The sequence below is a fragment of the Globicephala melas genome, chromosome 19 (genome assembly GCF_963455315.2).
Source record: "Globicephala melas chromosome 19, mGloMel1.2, whole genome shotgun sequence".
NCBI lineage: Eukaryota > Metazoa > Chordata > Mammalia > Artiodactyla > Delphinidae > Globicephala > Globicephala melas.
The window spans coordinates 8,494,574-8,513,097 of NC_083332.1; the positions used below are offsets into that span (position 1 = coordinate 8,494,574).

Genomic DNA, 18,524 nt, shown 5'->3' on the forward strand with positions numbered 1-18,524 from the left:
CTTCCGTATTTAAAAAACTAACTCCCTTTTCTGGCAATAAAAAAGTCTGAGTCTCATCATCCACAATATATTTGCCTATTTGCTCAATCCTAGAATAAACAGTAAATAGTTTCAGACTTGCTAACCCACACCACTGTAAAAAGCAAACCAACTTACGAGACTTCATATTTGTTTACGGTTCTTTTTTTTTTTTTTTTTTTTGCGGTACGTGGACCTCTCACTGCTGTGGCCTCTCCCGTTGCGGAGCACAGGCTCCGGACGCACAGGCTCAGCGGCCATGGCTCATGGGCCTAGCCGCTCCGCAGCATGTGGGGTCTTCCCGGACTGGGGCATGAACCCGTGTCCCCTGCATCGGCAGACGGACTCTCAACCACTGCGCCACCAAGGAAGCCCCAACGGTACTTTTTAAAATCTGAGGGTATACAGTCAAAATTCTGTATTCAAGAGCTACATGGGGACTTCCCTGGTGGCGCAGTGGTTAAGAATCTGCCTGCCAATGCAGGGGACATGAGTTCGAGCCCTGGTCCAGGAAAATCACACATGCCGCAGAGCAACTAAGCCCTTGTGCCAACTACTGAGCCTGCGCTCTAGAGCCCGCGAGCCACAACTACTGAGCCCTCATGCCACAACTACTAAAGCCTGCGCGCCTAGAGCCTGTGCTCCGCAACAAGAGAAGCCACCACAATGAGAAGCACGCGCACCACAACGAAGAGTAGCCCCTGCTCACCGCAACTAGAGAAAGCCCGCACACAGCAACAAAGACCCAACACAGCCAAAAATAAATAAATAAAAATAAATTTATTAATTAAAAAAACACATTCAGTAATTTTAAAAAAAAGAGCTACATGGGTTATCTCCTTACCCCTGCTTCAGTCACGCCCTCATCTGAAACACAGTACTTAACACATTTAAAAAAAACCCACACATGAGTAAATCAGGGCTTTGACACAGGACATGGGTTCCTTTTGTCCTTAAGGCAGTGGTTTCCCTCCAATTGGCTGATCCTTCAGAAACCTGGGAGGTTTACAAAAATGCATATTCCAGCCACTCCTAATTATTTTGATTCAGTAAATCTGAGCTAGAACCAGGGAATCTGTATTTTTCAAATGTTCCACGAGTGAGCCTGATATCCTCTTAGTTGGGAAACAACTGGCTGTAAGAATAAAAACCTAAAAAAAGCAAGGCCCTGATCTTATCTCTGATCGGCACCCATCAAGCTCCAACCTCGCTGTGCCATGGTCCCTGCACCACTGGCCGCCTGCAAGCACTGCTTCTCTGCCGGCAACACTCTCACCTCCCTTTACCACCTGGCCAATACCGATTCTTTAAAATCCAGCTCAGATGTCTCCTCCTCTCTGAAGACTTCCCAACTCCCCAAAGAGAGCCAGACCCTCAGTTCCCTGAGCTCCCATAACAGTTTGCTTTTGATGGTAGAATAATTCACACATATTGAAAAACAGACCAGCACGACACGACAGCTTTGTCAATAGCTCTCTGTTACAGCTCTCCTCACAAGGAGAATTATTTGTGATTGAGTTTTGCATTGGCAAGGAGATGACTTCTTCCCGTGACGATTCCCAGGCACGGGATCTGACACATATCAGGTGCTCCAAAAATGGTCTAAGATTATTTTCATCTTTAATTCTGTGGCTCAGAAACGGCCTAAGTACTTTTCCACGACTCGTCAGAACAGACTGAGAAAGTTAAGATTGCCAAGGATTCTCTGCTAAGTAGTTCACATCTTGAGATCAAGCCCATTTCTTCCTTGCTCTGGACTAAACCTGTGTGTTATTATTCATGCTGGTAAGTGAATGCTGTTTCCATACTAGACCCGATATTTTTAGCACTCCTGTTATGATAAACTCACAGTAACCTCAAAAAGAACAAATCAAAGTCAACTTTTTGCCACAGGAAACCAGCTCACACTTCATGTTTTGCAACATGCCATGGGAGAATAATAAAAAGATGAGACCTTTGGCTCACAGATGGTGAGGCTGACTCTCAAGATGGTGGAAAAATGCAGCAGGAAGCGTTTGGTCTGGCCACCATCTTATTAAGTAAACTGGAAAAACACTCAACACCCAAACGAGGCAAACACATGCACATGGACGACACACACACATGGACGGCAGGGCAGCTGCTTCACAATTCAGTTGAATGGGGCAGAAAGAGCCATCTATGTGAGAGGGGCAGGCTAGGACCAGGGTGCCAATGGGATCAAAAGCCTGACAAGTGCTCGGGGAAGCAGGCAGGAAAGAGGAGCCTGCAGGGACACCAGTGGGCAGGCTGCTCTCTCTCTAGGGTGAAGAAATGACCAGACAAGCAAACCAGTCACTCATGCAAAAGCTATTTATCGAGCACCCATTTATTTATTGAGCACCTACTAAGTGTTCCATTAGGCAATGGTGAAACAAAGGTATTCTCGTGTGTATCACAGCCAAGCACCCTGACTTCATGAGGAATTCCTAAGGTGCCATCAGGTATATTAGTTACACTTCCAGAAAGGCTCTTGGGAAAAATTTCCAAGGACTGAGAAAAACTGAAAACAATCTACATTTGATGAGACTGGTCACAAATGATAGTACACTCAAAGAAATACATTTTGCAGCCAACAAGACAAATGAGGTCACTCTATATATGCTCCAAGATCTCTTCCAAAGCAAACATGAAAACTAGAGTACTGCCTAAAAAAGTTGATTATTCAAGTTGGATATTCCCCAAGGCCATCCCACAGCCTGAAGTTATTGGGTTGGCCAAAAGGTTCGTTCGGTTTTTTTCTGTAAGATGGCTCTAGTAGCACTTAGTCGTCTTTAACTTCATTAGAAACAATTTTGTTAGATTGTATGTGACAGCTGTCATATCAGCGTGCATTTTAAAAAAGACTTATCAAAATTGGTGAATTTTTGTGTAGCCATTTTAATACTGAAGATGGAAGAAAAAAGCAACATTTTTGGCATACTATGCTTTATTATTTATTTCAAGAAAGATAAAAACTGAACTGAAATGCAAAAAAAGATTTGTGCAGTGTATGGAGAAGGTGCTATGACTGATCGAACACGTCAAAAGTGTTTTGCAAAGTTTTGTGCTAGAGATTTTCTCACTGGACGTTGCTCCAGAATCGGGTAGACGAGGTGAAGTGCAGAGAGATCAAATTGAGACGTTAATTGAGAATAATCAATGTTGCACCACACAGGAGACAGCTAACATACTCAAAATATCCAAATCAAGCGCTGAAAATCATTTGTACCAGCTTAGTTATGCTAATCGCTTTTATGCTTGAGTTCCACATTAAGTTAAGCGAAAATAACCTTCTTGACCGTATTTCCGCACGCGATTCTCTACTTAAACGTAATGAAAACGTTCCGTTTTTAAAACAAATTGTGACGGGTGATAAAAAGTGGATACTGGGGCTTCCCTGGTGGCGCAGTGGTTGAGAGTCCGCCTACCGTTGTAGGGGACACGGGTTCGTGCCCCGGTCCGGGAAGATCTCACATGCCGCGGAGCGACTGGGCCCGTGAGCCATGGCTGCTGAGCCTGCGCGTCCGGAGCCTGTGCTCTGCAACAGGAGAGGCCACAACAGTGAGAGACCCGCGTACCGCAAAAAAAAAAAAAGTGGATACTGTACTGGCTTCCCTGGAGGCGCAGTGGTTAAGAATCTGCCTGCCAATGCAGGAGACACAGGCTCGAGCCCTGGTCCGGGGAGACCCCACATGCCTCGGAGCAGCTAAGTAAGCGCTTGCACCACAACTACTGAGCCTGTGCTCTAGAGCCCGTTAGCCACAGCTGCTGAGCCCGTGTGCCACAACTACTGAAGCCCACATGCCTAGAGCCCACGCTCTGCAACAGCAGAAGCCACTGCAATGAGAAGCATGTGCACTGCAACCAAGAGTAGCCCCCGCTTGCCACAACTGGAGAAAGCCCGCACGCAGCAATGAGGACCCAAAGCAGCCAAAAATAAATAAAATAAAATAAATAATTAATTTTTAAAAAGTGGATACTGTACAATAATGTGGAATGGAAGAGATCGTGGGCCAGGCGAAATGAACCACCACCAACCACACCAAAGGTCTTCATCCAAAGAAGGTGATGTTGTGTATATGGTGGGATCGGAAGGGAGTCCTCTATTATGAGCTCCTTCCGGAAAACCAAACGATTAATTCCAACAAGTACTGCTTCCAATTAGCCCAATGAAAGCAGCACTTGACGAAAAGCGTCCAGAATTAGTCAACAGAAAATGCATTATCTTCCATCAGGATAACGCAAGACTGCGCGTTTCTTTGATGACCAGGCAAAAACCGTTAACAGCTTGGCTGGGAAGCTCTAATTCATCTGCCGTATTTACCAGACATTGTGCCTTCGGATTTCCATTTATTTCGGTCTTTACAAAATTCTCTTAATGGAAAAAGTTTCAATTCCCTGGAAGACTGTAAAAGGCACCTGGGACAGTTCTTTGCTCAGAAAGATAAAAAGTTTTGGGAAGATGGAATTATGAAGTTGCCTGAAAAATGGCAGAAGGTAGTGGAACAAAAGGGTGAATACATTGTTCAATAAAGTTCTTGGTGAAAATGAAAAATGTCTTTTATTTTTACTTAAAAACCAAAGGTACTTTTTGGCCAACCCAGTAGAATGTTACCAATGTTTGACTTGAATAACAAAATCAAGGCCACTTTTTAAATTATATCAATTTCACGTAGGAGCTGGGACCTGCGCTCAACTCTGGTAGTCCCCAAAGCCCGTCTTTTTCCCTGACACAAGACTGCCCACTACTCTACTTGGACTACACTTCCACTGCTATGGCTGACCATCAAAACTGGCTGGGCAAAACTACAGTTAGACCTTAAGACAAACTGGAGGACATTTTGTTCAAATTCACGAAACAATTTCTAGAAATTTTAAAAAGAAATACACTTAAAATGAGTAAATTTTCTGGCATCAATCACACCTCAGTCAAGTTGTCACAAGTACAAAAATTAAAAATACAGAGACACAAGGAGGAACTTTTATTTTATTAGAGTCACTGACTACCTAGAATGAGAAGAGATTTTAGAAACAGGCAGATAACTTAGTCCTATCACCTTACAGGTGAGGAAACAAAAGCATAGCAGCAAACTGACTTACCTGACTCAAGTCGCAAAGACAGTTGACGGCAAGTATATTTGGCAAAAGGCAACTTCACGCATTGGAAGCTACTATGCTCTCCTAGATAACCAATGAAGTCAAATTACAGGAGAATCTCACAGCTAGTTATATGAATGGCCCCACATCAAATCAAAAGAAGTATTTCTTTTTTTTTTTTTTTTTTTTGCGGTACGCGGGCCTCTCACTGCCGTGGCCTCTCCCATTGCAGAGCACAGGCTCTGGACGCGCAGGCTCAGCGGCCGTGGCTCACGGGCCCAGCCGCTCCGCGACATGTGAGATCTTCCCGGACCGGGGCACGAACCCGTGTCCCCTGCATTGGCAGGTGGACTCTGAACCACTGCACCACCAGGGAAGTCCCAAAAGAAGTATTTCTGAATATAAGAATAAGGTGATACCATACACAAAAATAATCTCAGAATGGATTAGAGACCTAAATATAAGACCGGACACTATAAAACTCTTAAGAGGAAAACATAGGAAGAACATTCTTTGACATAAATCACAGCAAGATCTTTTTTGATCCACCTCCTAGAGTAATGGAAATAAAAACAAAAACATTCTTTGACATAAATCACAGCAAGATCTTTTTTGATCCACCTCCTAGAGTAATGGAAATAAAAACAAAAAAAAAGAAATGGGACCTCATGAAATTTAAAAGCTTTTGCACAGCAAAGGAAACCATAAACGAGATGAAAAGACAACCCTCAGAATGGGATAAAATATTTGCAAACAAATCAACGGACAAAGGATTAATCTCTAAAATATATAAACAGCTCATGCAGCTCAATATTAAAGAAACAAACAACCCAATCGAAAAATGGGCAGAAGACCTAAATAGAAATTTCTCCAAAGACATACAGATGGCCAAGAAGCACATGAAAAGCTGCTCAATATCGCTAGTTATTAGAGAAATGCAAATCAAAACTACAATGAGGTATCGCCTCACACCAGTTAGAATGGGCATCATCAGAAAATCTACAAACAACAAATGCTGGAGAGGGTGTGGAGAAAAGGGAACCCTCTTGCACTGTTGGTGAGAATGTAAATTGATACTGTCACTATGGAGAACAGTATGGAGGTTCCTTAAAAAACTAAAAATAGAACTACCATATGATCCAACAATCCCACTACTGGGCATATACCCAGAGAAAACCATAATTCAAAAAAGACGCATGCACCCCAATGTTCATTGCAGCACTGCTTACAATAGCCAGGTCATGGAAGCAACCTAAATGCCCATCGACAGACAAATGGATAAAGAAGTTGTGGTAAAAAAAAAAGAAGTTGTGGTACATATATACAATGGACTATTACTCAGCCATAAAAAGGAACGAAACTGGGTCATTTGTTGAGATGTGGATGGATCTAGAGACTGTCATACAGAGTGAAGTCAGTCAGAAAAAGAAAAACAAATATCGTATATTAACGCATGTATGTGGAACCTAGAAAAATGATACAGATGAACCGGTTTGCAGGGCAGAAGTTGAGACACAGATGTAGAGAACAAACGTATGGACACCAAGGAGGGAAAGCCGATGGTGGTGTGATGAATTGGGCGATTGGGATTGACATGTATACAGTGATGTGTATAAAATTAAGGGCTAATAAGAACTTGCTGTATAAAAAAATAAATAAATAAAATTAAAAAAAAGAAATAATAAGGTGATATACTCAGAAAGTCAGCTTAATACTTACAAGCTGAATTCTGGCAGAAGTCTAAGCTGCCGGCAGGACCCAGGGAAAGAGATCACGAGAGCCATTTCCCTCTACTTCCAGAAGCTTAGTCCAGTCCCTAGTCAAAGGAGTTAATCAAATATACACCAAGAGCAAAACTCCCAGACAGCAAAGCAGGCCCTCATGCTCATTGAATTTGGAACACTCCTTATACTTCCAGTTGCAGCACCTCTGGAAAGACACACAGAGCTCAAAACGACCCAAGAGGGCAAAAAAAATATCATCAGGAATATGCATATGACGCCACACAAGAAAAGTTAGGACATGTCATCTGCTACAAAGAGAAAAGCCCAGGAAAGGCTATGTTGGATATCCAAAAAACTCAGGAAGAACACTGGGGATGGTGTGAAAAGAACTAGATCCTGGAAGAATCAGGAGACTTGGGTTTTAGACCTAGGCCATGAGTAGTTACTTCCCTTCTAGGCCTCATTCTTATAAGGAGAGAGTTAGCTTAATTTGTATTTGTATGCCAAATCAGAGAGGGAACTGCAGGCAGTGCTGTTTAAAGGATCCCAAGGCTATGAGAAAAGTGGCTGGCCAATGATAAGGCCTTATTAGCCACGTCTGCCACAGGTAAGGGATGGAGGGGAGAGTGGGAAGCGCACAGCTGCCAGCCTTGGTCTAGACGGTATGATATGTGGGGCTGCCTCCTTTTAAAATTTTCTATTACAGGGACACTTCCCTGGTGGTGCACTGGTTAAGAATTCACCTGTCGGGCTTCCCTGGTGGCGCAATGGTTGAGAGTCCGCCTGCCGATGCAGGGGATGCGAGTTCGTTCCCCGGTCTGGGAAGATCCCACATGCCGTGGAGTGGCTGGGCCCATGACCCATGGCCACTGAGCCTGCGCTCCGCAACAAGAGAGGCCACAACAGTGAGAGGCCCGCGTACCGCAAAAAAAAAAAAAAAAGAAAAAGAAAGAATTCACCTGTCAACTCAAGGGACACAGGTTCGATCCCTGGTCCAGGAAGATCCCACATGGCGGTGGAGCAACTAAGCCCATGCGCCACAACTACTGAGCCTGCGCACCTAGAGCCTGTGCTCTGCAACAAGAGAAGCCATCGCAATAAGAAGACCACACACCACAACGAAGAGTAGCCCCCACTTGCCACAACTAGAGAAAACTCGCGCGTAGCAATGAAGACCCAACGCAGCCAAAAATAAATAAATAAAATAAATAAATTTATATATATATTTAAAAAGCCTGCAAAAAAATAAAAATTCTCTATTACAAAACTATACACATAAAAATGGTTAAGATGGTAAACTTTATGGTATGTGGTTTTTACCATAATAAAGAAATATTCATAATTAATATGACTATTAATTATGAAGGGTTTTTTTTATTAATTTTTATTGGAGTATAGTTGCTTTATGAACATAGTTTCAATCACCAAATCCTAAGCCCTGGAACTTGAAACTAAAAAGATAATTAGTACCATTTAGAAAGAGAAGTAAACCAGTGTAAAGCAATTATACTCCAATAAAAACGTTAAAAATTTTTTTTTTAATTAAAAATAAAAAAAAATTTAAAAAAGAAAAAAGAAAAGAGAAGTAAACCTATGGAGTATATTATCCAACAAAGTGTCACAGGCAAAAAACTAAAATCCAATAGGATTGCTGCTATGATAATACTTACTCAAGTATGGAATTAAGGGTAAATTGAGGGACTTACTTGGTGGCGCAGTGGTTAGGAATCCGCCTGCCAATGCAGGGAACGCGGGTTTAAGCCCTCCTCTGAGAAGATCCCACATGCCGCGGAGCAACCAAGCCCACGCGCCACAACTACCGAGCCTGAGCTCTAGAACCCGCGAGCCACAACTGCTGAGCCCGCGTGCCACAACTACTGAAGCCCGCGTGCCTAGAGCCCATGCTCCTCAACAAAAGAAGCCACTGCAATGAGAAGCCCGCGCACTGTAATGAAGAGAAGCCCCCGTTCACCGCAACTAGAGAAAGCCTGCGTGCAGCAACGAAGACCCAACACAGCCAAAAAAATTTTTAAAAATAAATGAATTTTTTTAGAAAAGGGTAAATTGAGTCAATCCTAAAATTCTACTACACAGTTGCGAAGTACCTCCCACCTCCAAGCACGTAACTATATTAGGTCTCTAGGACTTGCTGTGTGCTAAGCCCCTTGCGTGTGTGTCATGCAAGCCTCACAAAAGCCCTCTGAGGCAAGCGCTATTAACACCCCCATGGTCAGAGGGGAATCTGAGGGAGCCTCAGGGAATTTAAGTCTGTGGCTCAATGTCACTCACCTAAGAAAATGACAGTGCCAGGACTGAAAGGCAGGTCTGTTTTGATTCCAGAGCACTAGTTCTGAACTGTGTACCACTGCCTGCCATCTGGGTCACAATATTAAAGCTCCTGCTTCTGCCTCACGACCTGTCTACGCCCCAGCCCCTTGTAACTTCTGATAGTGATGGTCAGCAGAATCTATCTGGATTCAATAAACATTTTCCCCCACACTGTCTCCAGGCCATTAGTTTTGCCTCCCCATCTCAATGATGGGCTCCTGAGGGCAGGGGTGGCCACATGCCTGTGTCTTCATCAATCTGTACCTTTTAAAACGCCTGTAAGTGGGGGTACAGCAGCTGCTTCATGTGAATGTGGTGAGGATCCAACGAGCTAATACCCACAGAGCACTGAGAATGGAGCCCGGATGCTTTCATTACCTGGGACCTCTCACAGTATTTAATTAATTAGACTTCAAAGACCTGGGCTGCTCTTTTGCCATCTGCATTCTGCGTCCTCAGGCAAAACACGAGCCTCTCTGGGACTCTGTCTCTTCATCCCAAGAAACCAAACTGCGGATAATTCCCACCTTGTCCACCTCATAACCGAGCTGTGATGATGAGACGGACAAGAAAATACTCTGGAAACTGCAAAGGGTTAGATCGGGATTTCTCAACCTCAGCACTATTGACTCTGGCAGCCAGATAACTCTTGTCATGGGGGGGCTATCTTGTGCCGTGTGTCATAAGATATTAAACAACATCCTTGCCCTCTCCCCATCCCACCCCCAGTCATAACAACCAAAAATGTCTCCAGACACTGCCAGTGTTCCCTGGAGGACAAGACTGCCCCTGGCTGAGAGAATCCCCAGGTTATGGTAAACTCAAATACCGGTTGACTCCTTTTATAAGCAGCAGTTAGAAACGCTCAGGCTATACCCCAAACCTTTCCAAATTAATAGCTGTTTACTGAAACGCTCAGGCTATACCCCAAACCTTTCCAAATTAATAGCTGTTTACTGAAACGCTCAGGCTATACCCCAAACCTTTCCAAATTAATAGCTGTTTACTGAGGGCCTTCTATGTGCCAACATGGGCGGGGGGAAGCTGGGAAGCACATCCCCAAAAGTACAAAAATGTCGAGGTGACTTTTTTTGCTCTTTTTCTGGTGTTTTCTATAACAAATATGGATTATTTTACACTAATTAACAAACCGATGTTATTTATACACTTACTTGGCTTACTGTGAGAACACGAGTAACCTTAATCTCTCTGTGCTCAGTTTCCTTGTCTGTGAAGTAGGGATAGTAATAGTATCAACTCCCAATGGCTCTTGCTAGTAAGCACTCAATGTTTATGATTATTATTATAAAAATAATATTAAAAAATAAAAGTGCCAGGCACAAGAACACTAAGACGCCAACCAATACCTAGCTAATGCTCCCTGAACACCAGCAATGATGGTGAGAGTGGGGAAAAAGACTTCAGGAGAGGAAGCCTGGTTTTAAGGCCCAGGAAGAACTCTGAAGAGGGAAAGCAGTGATGAAAAGAGCTTGATTTATGGCACTGTTATCTCAGGCTCAACTTGAGAGGGCAGTTCACTTCAACAAATAATAAAAAAAGCAAAAATCGTTAAGAAGCCAGAGCTCAGTGACAGGCCTCCTCTCCATTCACTCTGTTGTTCTAAGAGGCCACTGAGAACCAGCTAAGGGGGAACTCCACTCACGGCAAACCTCAAGAAACCTTCTGGCCTCTGCAGCCACATCTGCAGAAATCAAAGCACAAATTGCGCGCTGGGAAGCTCTGCTTCCAGTCCTCACCTTGAAGGAGAAAGTAATCTGGAGTTGTACGCTTGAGAGCTGCCTTTGCTTTATCACTGCTCCAGTCCACTTCCAGTGCTTCTTTGATGGAGCAGAAGACCACCTTCTGTTGAAAAAAGACAAAATTGCTTAGGGATAAAATATGTTGGCTTTAAATCACAAGGCAGTAACTCTTCACCATTTCTAGGAGAAATGTCATTCTGTAAGGTTTACTGTTCATTAAAAGAAGCTGAGGCCCATTCAAATCCAATAAATATTTATTGAGCACTTACTGTGTGTTCCTCTGGGCACTGGGGACACAGAAATCAACGACATGTACTCCCTGCACTGAAGAAAGACAGAGCAAAGCTAAAGACCTAGTTCCATTCTGGCTCTTTCTTGAACTCTGGTGATTTACGCCACGGAAATACCTTCATAAGTGACCAAGAATGTGTATCTAAAGATATTCAATAAATTTTCTTTGTATTAGTAAACAGAAACAAACAACAATATTCATAAATAACAGAGAAGAAAAACAAGCAAAGGGGATGGAATGAAACCTCCAGGCTGTGGAAATGGAAATGGCATTTGCAAAAGCTCTGTGGTAGGAGGAAATATGGTTGAAACCTATTAAGTTAAATCAAATTTTCTCAAAAAAATGCCAAGAGACAATTATATTTTTAAATATAAACAACTAAATATGAATGAGAAAATGGTTTTCCTTTCCCTTTCCTAAACAATTAAGTCCAAAAGCCATTTGCTGAGACTGAGGAAGGGCAGGGAAACTGTGTGTGTGTGGAGGGGTTGGGTGGCCTGGTTGGAGGGGACAGAGCAGGGCAGGGTAAGAAGGGCATCCCCAAGGGCAGCAACAGGAGACTGATTACATCCAAGGACTTGATGCAACAAGAAATTACACTGAGAATCTGGGGAGCCAGGTTTCTCACTGTCAGAGAAGAAGAGAATTAGAAATATGGAAAAGGAGAAAAGGAGAATGAAGCCTGTGGTGAGAGTTATTGGCATGAACCCGTTTTCTATATATATAGGCAGATAAAGAAATAAATGTAGATGCAAGTGTTTGTATGTGTACACATACAAATATTTACCTGCTGTGTCCACTGAGAAGGTCTAAAAGCAATGATACTCTGATAGCAATGAGCACATCTAACACCTAGATTTTGGTTTCTAATCACCACTAAGAGAAACATTTCTCCTTGGAGATATGACTGATTTCAAAACTGGGGCAGCAGGAACAGAAGAGCCTGAAACAAGGAAAGTCCTCAAAGAATGATGGGCCATGTCAAGAGGTAATAGGAGCCAGCTTAAAGAAGCTTCCACTGGTCAAATCTGCGGATAAATATACTACAACAATTTGAGGATAAAAATAGACTATAATACTGTAAGTAAACTATGATCCATTAGTCCACAGACCTACAATTAACTAATTAATAAAGTTTGATAGGAATGGGGTATTTACATATTTTCAAAATACCCCTCTACAGAATACCTATTAGTCACACAGGGAAAAAAAACTGTTTTCAAAGGAGCAGTCTGGCAAACAATCTTACTCATGATCGAAGTTAACATGACCAGTAAAGGGGTATGTGATAACCATGCACCAGACCACAGGATGCAATGAGAAGCATCCATGTTGTGATATTTTTGCCAAAGATGTGTAGCTAGAGTCTAATCACGAGGGAACATCAGATGAACCTAAACTAAGGGACATTTTACAAAATAACTGGCTTAGCAACCTTCAGGTGTCATGAAAATCTAGATGCACACATGATTCTGAACCGGATCCTTTTGCTGTTAAGGACATGATTGGAACAACTAGTAAAGGTGGAATGGGGTCTGAGGATTAGATGGCAGCGACGTACCCATGTGTATTTCCTGATTTTGATGGTTGGTTTCTGATTAAGGAGAACGCCTTGTTTGAGAAAATACAGACTGAAATATTTGGGAATAAGGTGGTAGCACCTTACTCTCAAATTTTTGTCAGTACTGGCTACTTTTACCAAGTTTAAGATGGTATATGTGTGTAAGTGTATAAATAATTTCAAACTTACAGAGCTGTGCGTCTTTCTTCCTGTCTTCTCTACACACACACACACCCCAGATATTTTAAAAATAAAAGAGAAAAAAGACAACAAAGGTACAATTTAGCAGGCTAAGTGAACCAAGATCTATCAGCTACCAGGCAGCTTGCTGAAGACCGTAATGGATTTGAAAGATGAAAGTTCAAATTGCTGGTGAAGATAAAACAGTGTGGTTTTCAAGGGGGCTTTCTGCCTCCCCATAATCACTCCTTTGGTGTCTGGATCCATTGTAAAAGCTGGCATACAAGATGTTTGTACTGCCCTCAAACCTTTTGGTCAATGGGTCTGTTTGACCTTAACAGATAAGTCACGTAGTTAGCGGAGTGACATTTAGTGCCTGATACAGACTTGCCAGACCCTTCTTAACAAGTCTTACAATGCAGATCAAGCCATCAGCAGTATGGTCTGGAAATGCCATCACAATAAGAAAAGTCTTAACCAGGTTTCAGAAACTACCAAGACCTTAATTCAGAATTTTGGTAGTTTGCCTGGCAAAGACCAATGCTAAGAATCCACTGATTCGTTAGGCCATTATATGACAAATGAAGGAAAAAAGTTGTTTTTACAGTCTTAGTCCCAGGCAGGCCCACTGCTAACACTTTCAGGGCCTGAGGGTAAGAGTACAAATGAAAACCCATGTCTACATATTTAGTTATAAATCACACTAATAAGTTATTAAGTATATTATATTCTCCTGCGTTGACAAATAAACCTTCTTCATAACCACCTGGAAGACCAGGTTCACGTTTGGAATTCTCACACTCCTTGGGAGTACTGTGCCAGAACGAGATACCCTGGGAAGGCCGTACCCGCACCCTTTCCCCGCTCTGGCTCTGACTCAAAATGCAAGGGGCTTTGCACTTAACTTTGCAAAAGGCTTTGCCCATCCTTCCCCCCCAAAACATCCACCCCTCAGGCCTAGGCATGCAGACATTGTGGCAAGGTCTGTACTCCAGAGGCAGATCAGGGAAGAAGCCCACAAAAGCCCGGGAAGTAGCCTGGGGTTATCTGGGCAGGAGATTCCAGGGGTCCAGGTATCCAGAATGTGGTCTAGAACTGGAGGAAGGCTGCAAGATCCAGGCAGATGCAGCTCCTTCATCCCATGCGATCCTTACCCTGTGAGGGGAATGGCTGGAGGAAGGCCAGAGTGGGACCTTCCATAGCACCAGGGCCAAGGATAGAGGCCCCTTTCCCTCAACTCTAAGGGCAGAATTAGACTCAGTTCTGCCACTAACTTGTGACCTTAGGCAAATGAATTAACCTCTCTTGGGCCTGTCAGTGGCTGACAACTTTTAGAGAAGTTTCCTGGTATCTGAGGAGGAGACCCCCTGTGGCCTTGTCTTTAATGTGTACCAGCCCTCCAGCCACAGGTGACAAAGCCAGGGGTGGACACATGTCCCAAGCCAGACCCATCAGATTGTTTCTCCTGGGAATCGTGAGTATGAAAGTTGGAAATGGAGACACATTAATGTCAGAGCTCTAAAGAGAAAGGCCAAACCCCTGCTGCCTCCAAGGCTCCCCAGCTGCCCTGGTCTTTCCCCTTCTCAGATCACAGGAGCTACTCCATGCTTCTTGTGCTACTCCAGCCTGCCTTCAATTAACGCCCCCTTTTCTGGTTCAAGGTACCCAAAGTCTACTATCATGGCTCATAACTATTAAAAATAAAACAAAACTTAACCAAGCTGCCTATCGTAGTAGCACAGATGCAAAAGGTGGCGCTTGCCTTACCGACCTCACTGGCATTGAGTTTATAAAAAGCCCGCTCGACGGTGCTTTCAAGGAATGAAGAGCCTTTCAGATGAAGCAGCCAGCAGTGCCTGCCAGGTAGTAGCATCCACCACCCCCCTGAATGAAGGTAACTCTCACACCTCACTCATCCCTCCCGCTCCTCCATGCCCTTGGCTCATGGATCCCTCTGCCTCGAATGCCTAACCCACTCCCCTCCACTGTCCATTTTCTCCTCTGACGATTCTGGGCCTTGAGGATTTCAATCTGAGAGTCTAGTTAAGACTAATAATAAGCCCTCTCACACCGTTAACTGATCCCCTCTCCTCAGATGGGTAGCAGCTTCCTGAGGCAGGGACCACAGTGAAAGGCACAGCATTGAATGGACTAGATTTTCAATAAATACCCCTGAGCTGACAGGACCTACCTGCTTTTCATTTGCCGAAAAGCCCAACAATAAATATAAAGATGAATTCTCCACACAGTCTATCAGCTATCAAATTAAGGGGTTGTGCTGGGCCATTTAGAATAGTGGGAGACTGCAACAGGAAACTGGCTCAATAGATGATGGCAAGGCAAAAAGGGGAAGACCGACACACACAGCCATTCAAAATCGTGTTCTCCAATTGTACGCCAACTATATGTCAATAAAAAAATAAACAGAATAGAATAGAATCATGCTCTCCAAAGTAGGCATAAAGATTTGAGGAGTGCTTATGAAAATATATGGAGTGAAAAAAGGAAAAGACAATACATATGTATGTCATATATTACATTAGATCATTATACATGTCTTGCATGTACTAATATATATTAATTAGTGCTCTAATTTATTATGTACATGCATAAAAAGAATACTGACATCACTGGGTAACAGGGTTCACATTTTCTCAACTTGTTCTGTATTTTCCACATTTGGGACTTGTGAACCTACTTTACTTTTTAGATCAGGCTGAACATCTATAACAAGTGATACAGATCTGGATGTAAAGCTGAATGTAAATCAGAATTGAAACAACTTTCAAACTACAGATTTCTAGGTCTAATTTCCACACCTACTCATGGGAGACTATAGTTTTCAAAAGCATATTAACAACTGACAACCACAACCCGAGACAGTTTTCACACTCTGCGGAGTGGCAAAAGAGCCTGAAGTTACCAAATGTTACTGTTACATGCTGCTGGGTTTGGAATGTAAATTGAGGAAACTACTTGAGAGCTATTTTTCGGGGTCTGGTAAAGTTGAAGATGTGCACATCCTAAATCTCCTATATCCTAGAGAAATCACACACTTACCCAAGGAGATTATCTATACACACACACACACACACACACACACACACACACACAAAATGACTGCAGCACAATTTGTAAGAGCAAAACCTTATATACCTAAATGCCCATTAATAGGAGAATAAATAAATAGTAATGTTTTCACACAACAAATACTCTATGGTCAAAACAAAAACAAAACAAACAAACAAAACTGCAGTGCTTGCTGTCCAAGAGAACTTGCAATGATGACAAGAACATTCTGCATGTTGGTGCTTTGCAATATGGCTGCCACCAGCCACCTGTGGTTACTGAGCATGTGAAATGTGGCTGGTGAGACTGAATTTTTAATTTATTTTCAATTTCATTAATTTTAATTTAAATAGCCACATGCGGCCGGTGGCGACCATAATGGACAGCAAAGCCCCAGAACCACACACAAACACAGATGGCCTCACAAACGCAAAGCTGCTCTTAAGAAGCACACGGCAGCAAACATAAAACGCAAAACCGACTTTTAAGAAGTTAAAAAGCACACCAAACAATTCTATGTTACTTGGAAAAACAAACACGTGCAGTGAGAAGAAATGCCCAGAATAAGAACCACAACCGACGACAGCGGGTGCTCATGCTGGCGAGCGATCACCAGGGGGCCTCGATCACATCAGTAATGTTTTATGCTTTAAACTGGGTGGTGGGTACATGGTGACTAGCCCTACTATTCTTAATTTCATTTTTAATTTATACCTACAACACCACCTAATAAGCTTTATTCCACTGTTTAGATTTACAAACACATGACAAAACACCATGCCAAGCAGGGCTATATCCACCCCTCCTGGATACCTCATTAAATCCACACAAATGTACCAGCAGCCCTGAGAAGACAGAGAAAGAACACCCAGATTGGTACAACAGTACTGGGAACGTTCTGGTTTTTAAGTTGCATAGTATTTGTTTTACCGTTATGTTCCATAACTTGCAATGATGTCGCGGGATTTTTGTATATTGAATATCTCTCTCTCACTCTCACACACACACATACACACAAGACTAGACTGTGCTGTGATGATGGGAGGGACTCCTCTTCCTCATCCGTAGAGCCAAGAAACTTCTCTCAGGTGAGACAAGGCACCACCAGCACCCACCCCACACTCCACAACTGTCCTACCTGCGAAACCTACTATCAGCAGTCCACCAAATTCTCTGCGATTTGCACCCTGCACCTCCCTGCCTGCTCCCCTCACCCGAACCAAGTGATTCTCTGACAATTTAGTTTTGAACCTCTCTGGCCTGCAGGTTCTGGTCTAGGCAACCCAATGACTTACTTCTACATATTCCTAGCCAAGAACCTTCTCTTCTTTAAAAGTCTGTTCTCTCAGCTCAGCTCAAATAACCTAAACTATGAGAACTAATGTACTACAACATTAATCCATTTATTTGATCACAAAGAAAGTTAACTGAATAAATCCGTTTTACAATGACAATAATCTCCTCCAGAGCTGGGTCACATTATGATGCTGGAACAGCCACAACTACACTGAACAAACATTTCCTGGGGACCTCCCTGGTGGCACAGTGGTTAAGAATCCACCTGCCGGGCTTCCCTGGCGGCGCAGCGGTTGAGAGTCCGCCTGCCGATGCAGGGGACACGGGTTCATGCCCCGGTCCGGGAAGATCCCACATGCCGCAGAGCGGCTAGGCCCGTGAGCCATGGCCGCTGAGCCTGCACATTCAGAGCCTGTGCTCCGCAACGGGAGAGGCCACAACAGTGAGAGGCCCGCGTACCGCAAAAAAAAAAAAAGAATCCACCTGCCAATGCAGGGGACACAAGTTCGAGCCCTGGTCCGGGAAGATCCCACATGCCGCAGAGCAACCAAGCCCGTGAGCCACAGCTACTGAGCCTGCGCTCTAGAGCCCGCGAGCCACAGCTACTGAGCCCGCGAGCCACAACTGAGCCTGCGTGCCACAACTACTGAAGCCCACGTGCCTAGAGCCCGTGCACCGCAACAAGAGAAGCCACTGCAATGAGAAGCTGGCGCACCACAAAGAGTAGCCCCCACTCGCTGCAACAAGAGGAAACCCATGCGCAGCAAAGAAGACCCAAGGCAGCCAAAAATAAATAGATAAATTTATTTAAAAAAAAAAAATCGCCTGAACACAAGTGTGCGGGGTACCGCACTAGGAACAAAGCAGCGAACAGAACTGCCCAGCCCGTATGGAGCTTCAACTCTAATGAGGGAGACCCTGACAAGTAATCTGAGGTGTAGCCAGCATTACAAATCAACGTGCCACAGGAAAGAGGAGGAACTACAATAGTCAGTCATCAGGAATGATGCTTTAAGGATGGGGGTGAGAGGAGGATGAGAGAATTGTCAACAAATTGCTCACAAAGGGGGAAATCAAAATAATGAATCACTCCTCAACTGTGGAATTTCACAACTAATTCATGAAAAAAGGATTACGGTGCCCAAATTAGCCACCCACTACATCAGAAGCAGTGGTAAAATTAAATCTGTGGTTTCTTA

At 43.5% G+C, this 18,524-nt stretch overlaps 1 protein-coding gene across 2 annotated transcripts in view; it reads right to left on the bottom strand.

The window, feature by feature from the left end:
• The window catches only part of SAE1 (SUMO1 activating enzyme subunit 1), a 73,309-nt gene that overhangs the window by 27,857 nt on the left and 26,928 nt on the right, over nt 1-18,524 (bottom strand). For both annotated transcript variants that reach the window (XM_030873803.3, XM_060289348.2), the window contains one exon: nt 10,925-11,030. In XM_030873803.3, coding sequence (XP_030729663.1) covers nt 10,925-11,030 — 106 coding nt within the window. The remainder of the gene's footprint in view (nt 1-10,924; nt 11,031-18,524) is intronic.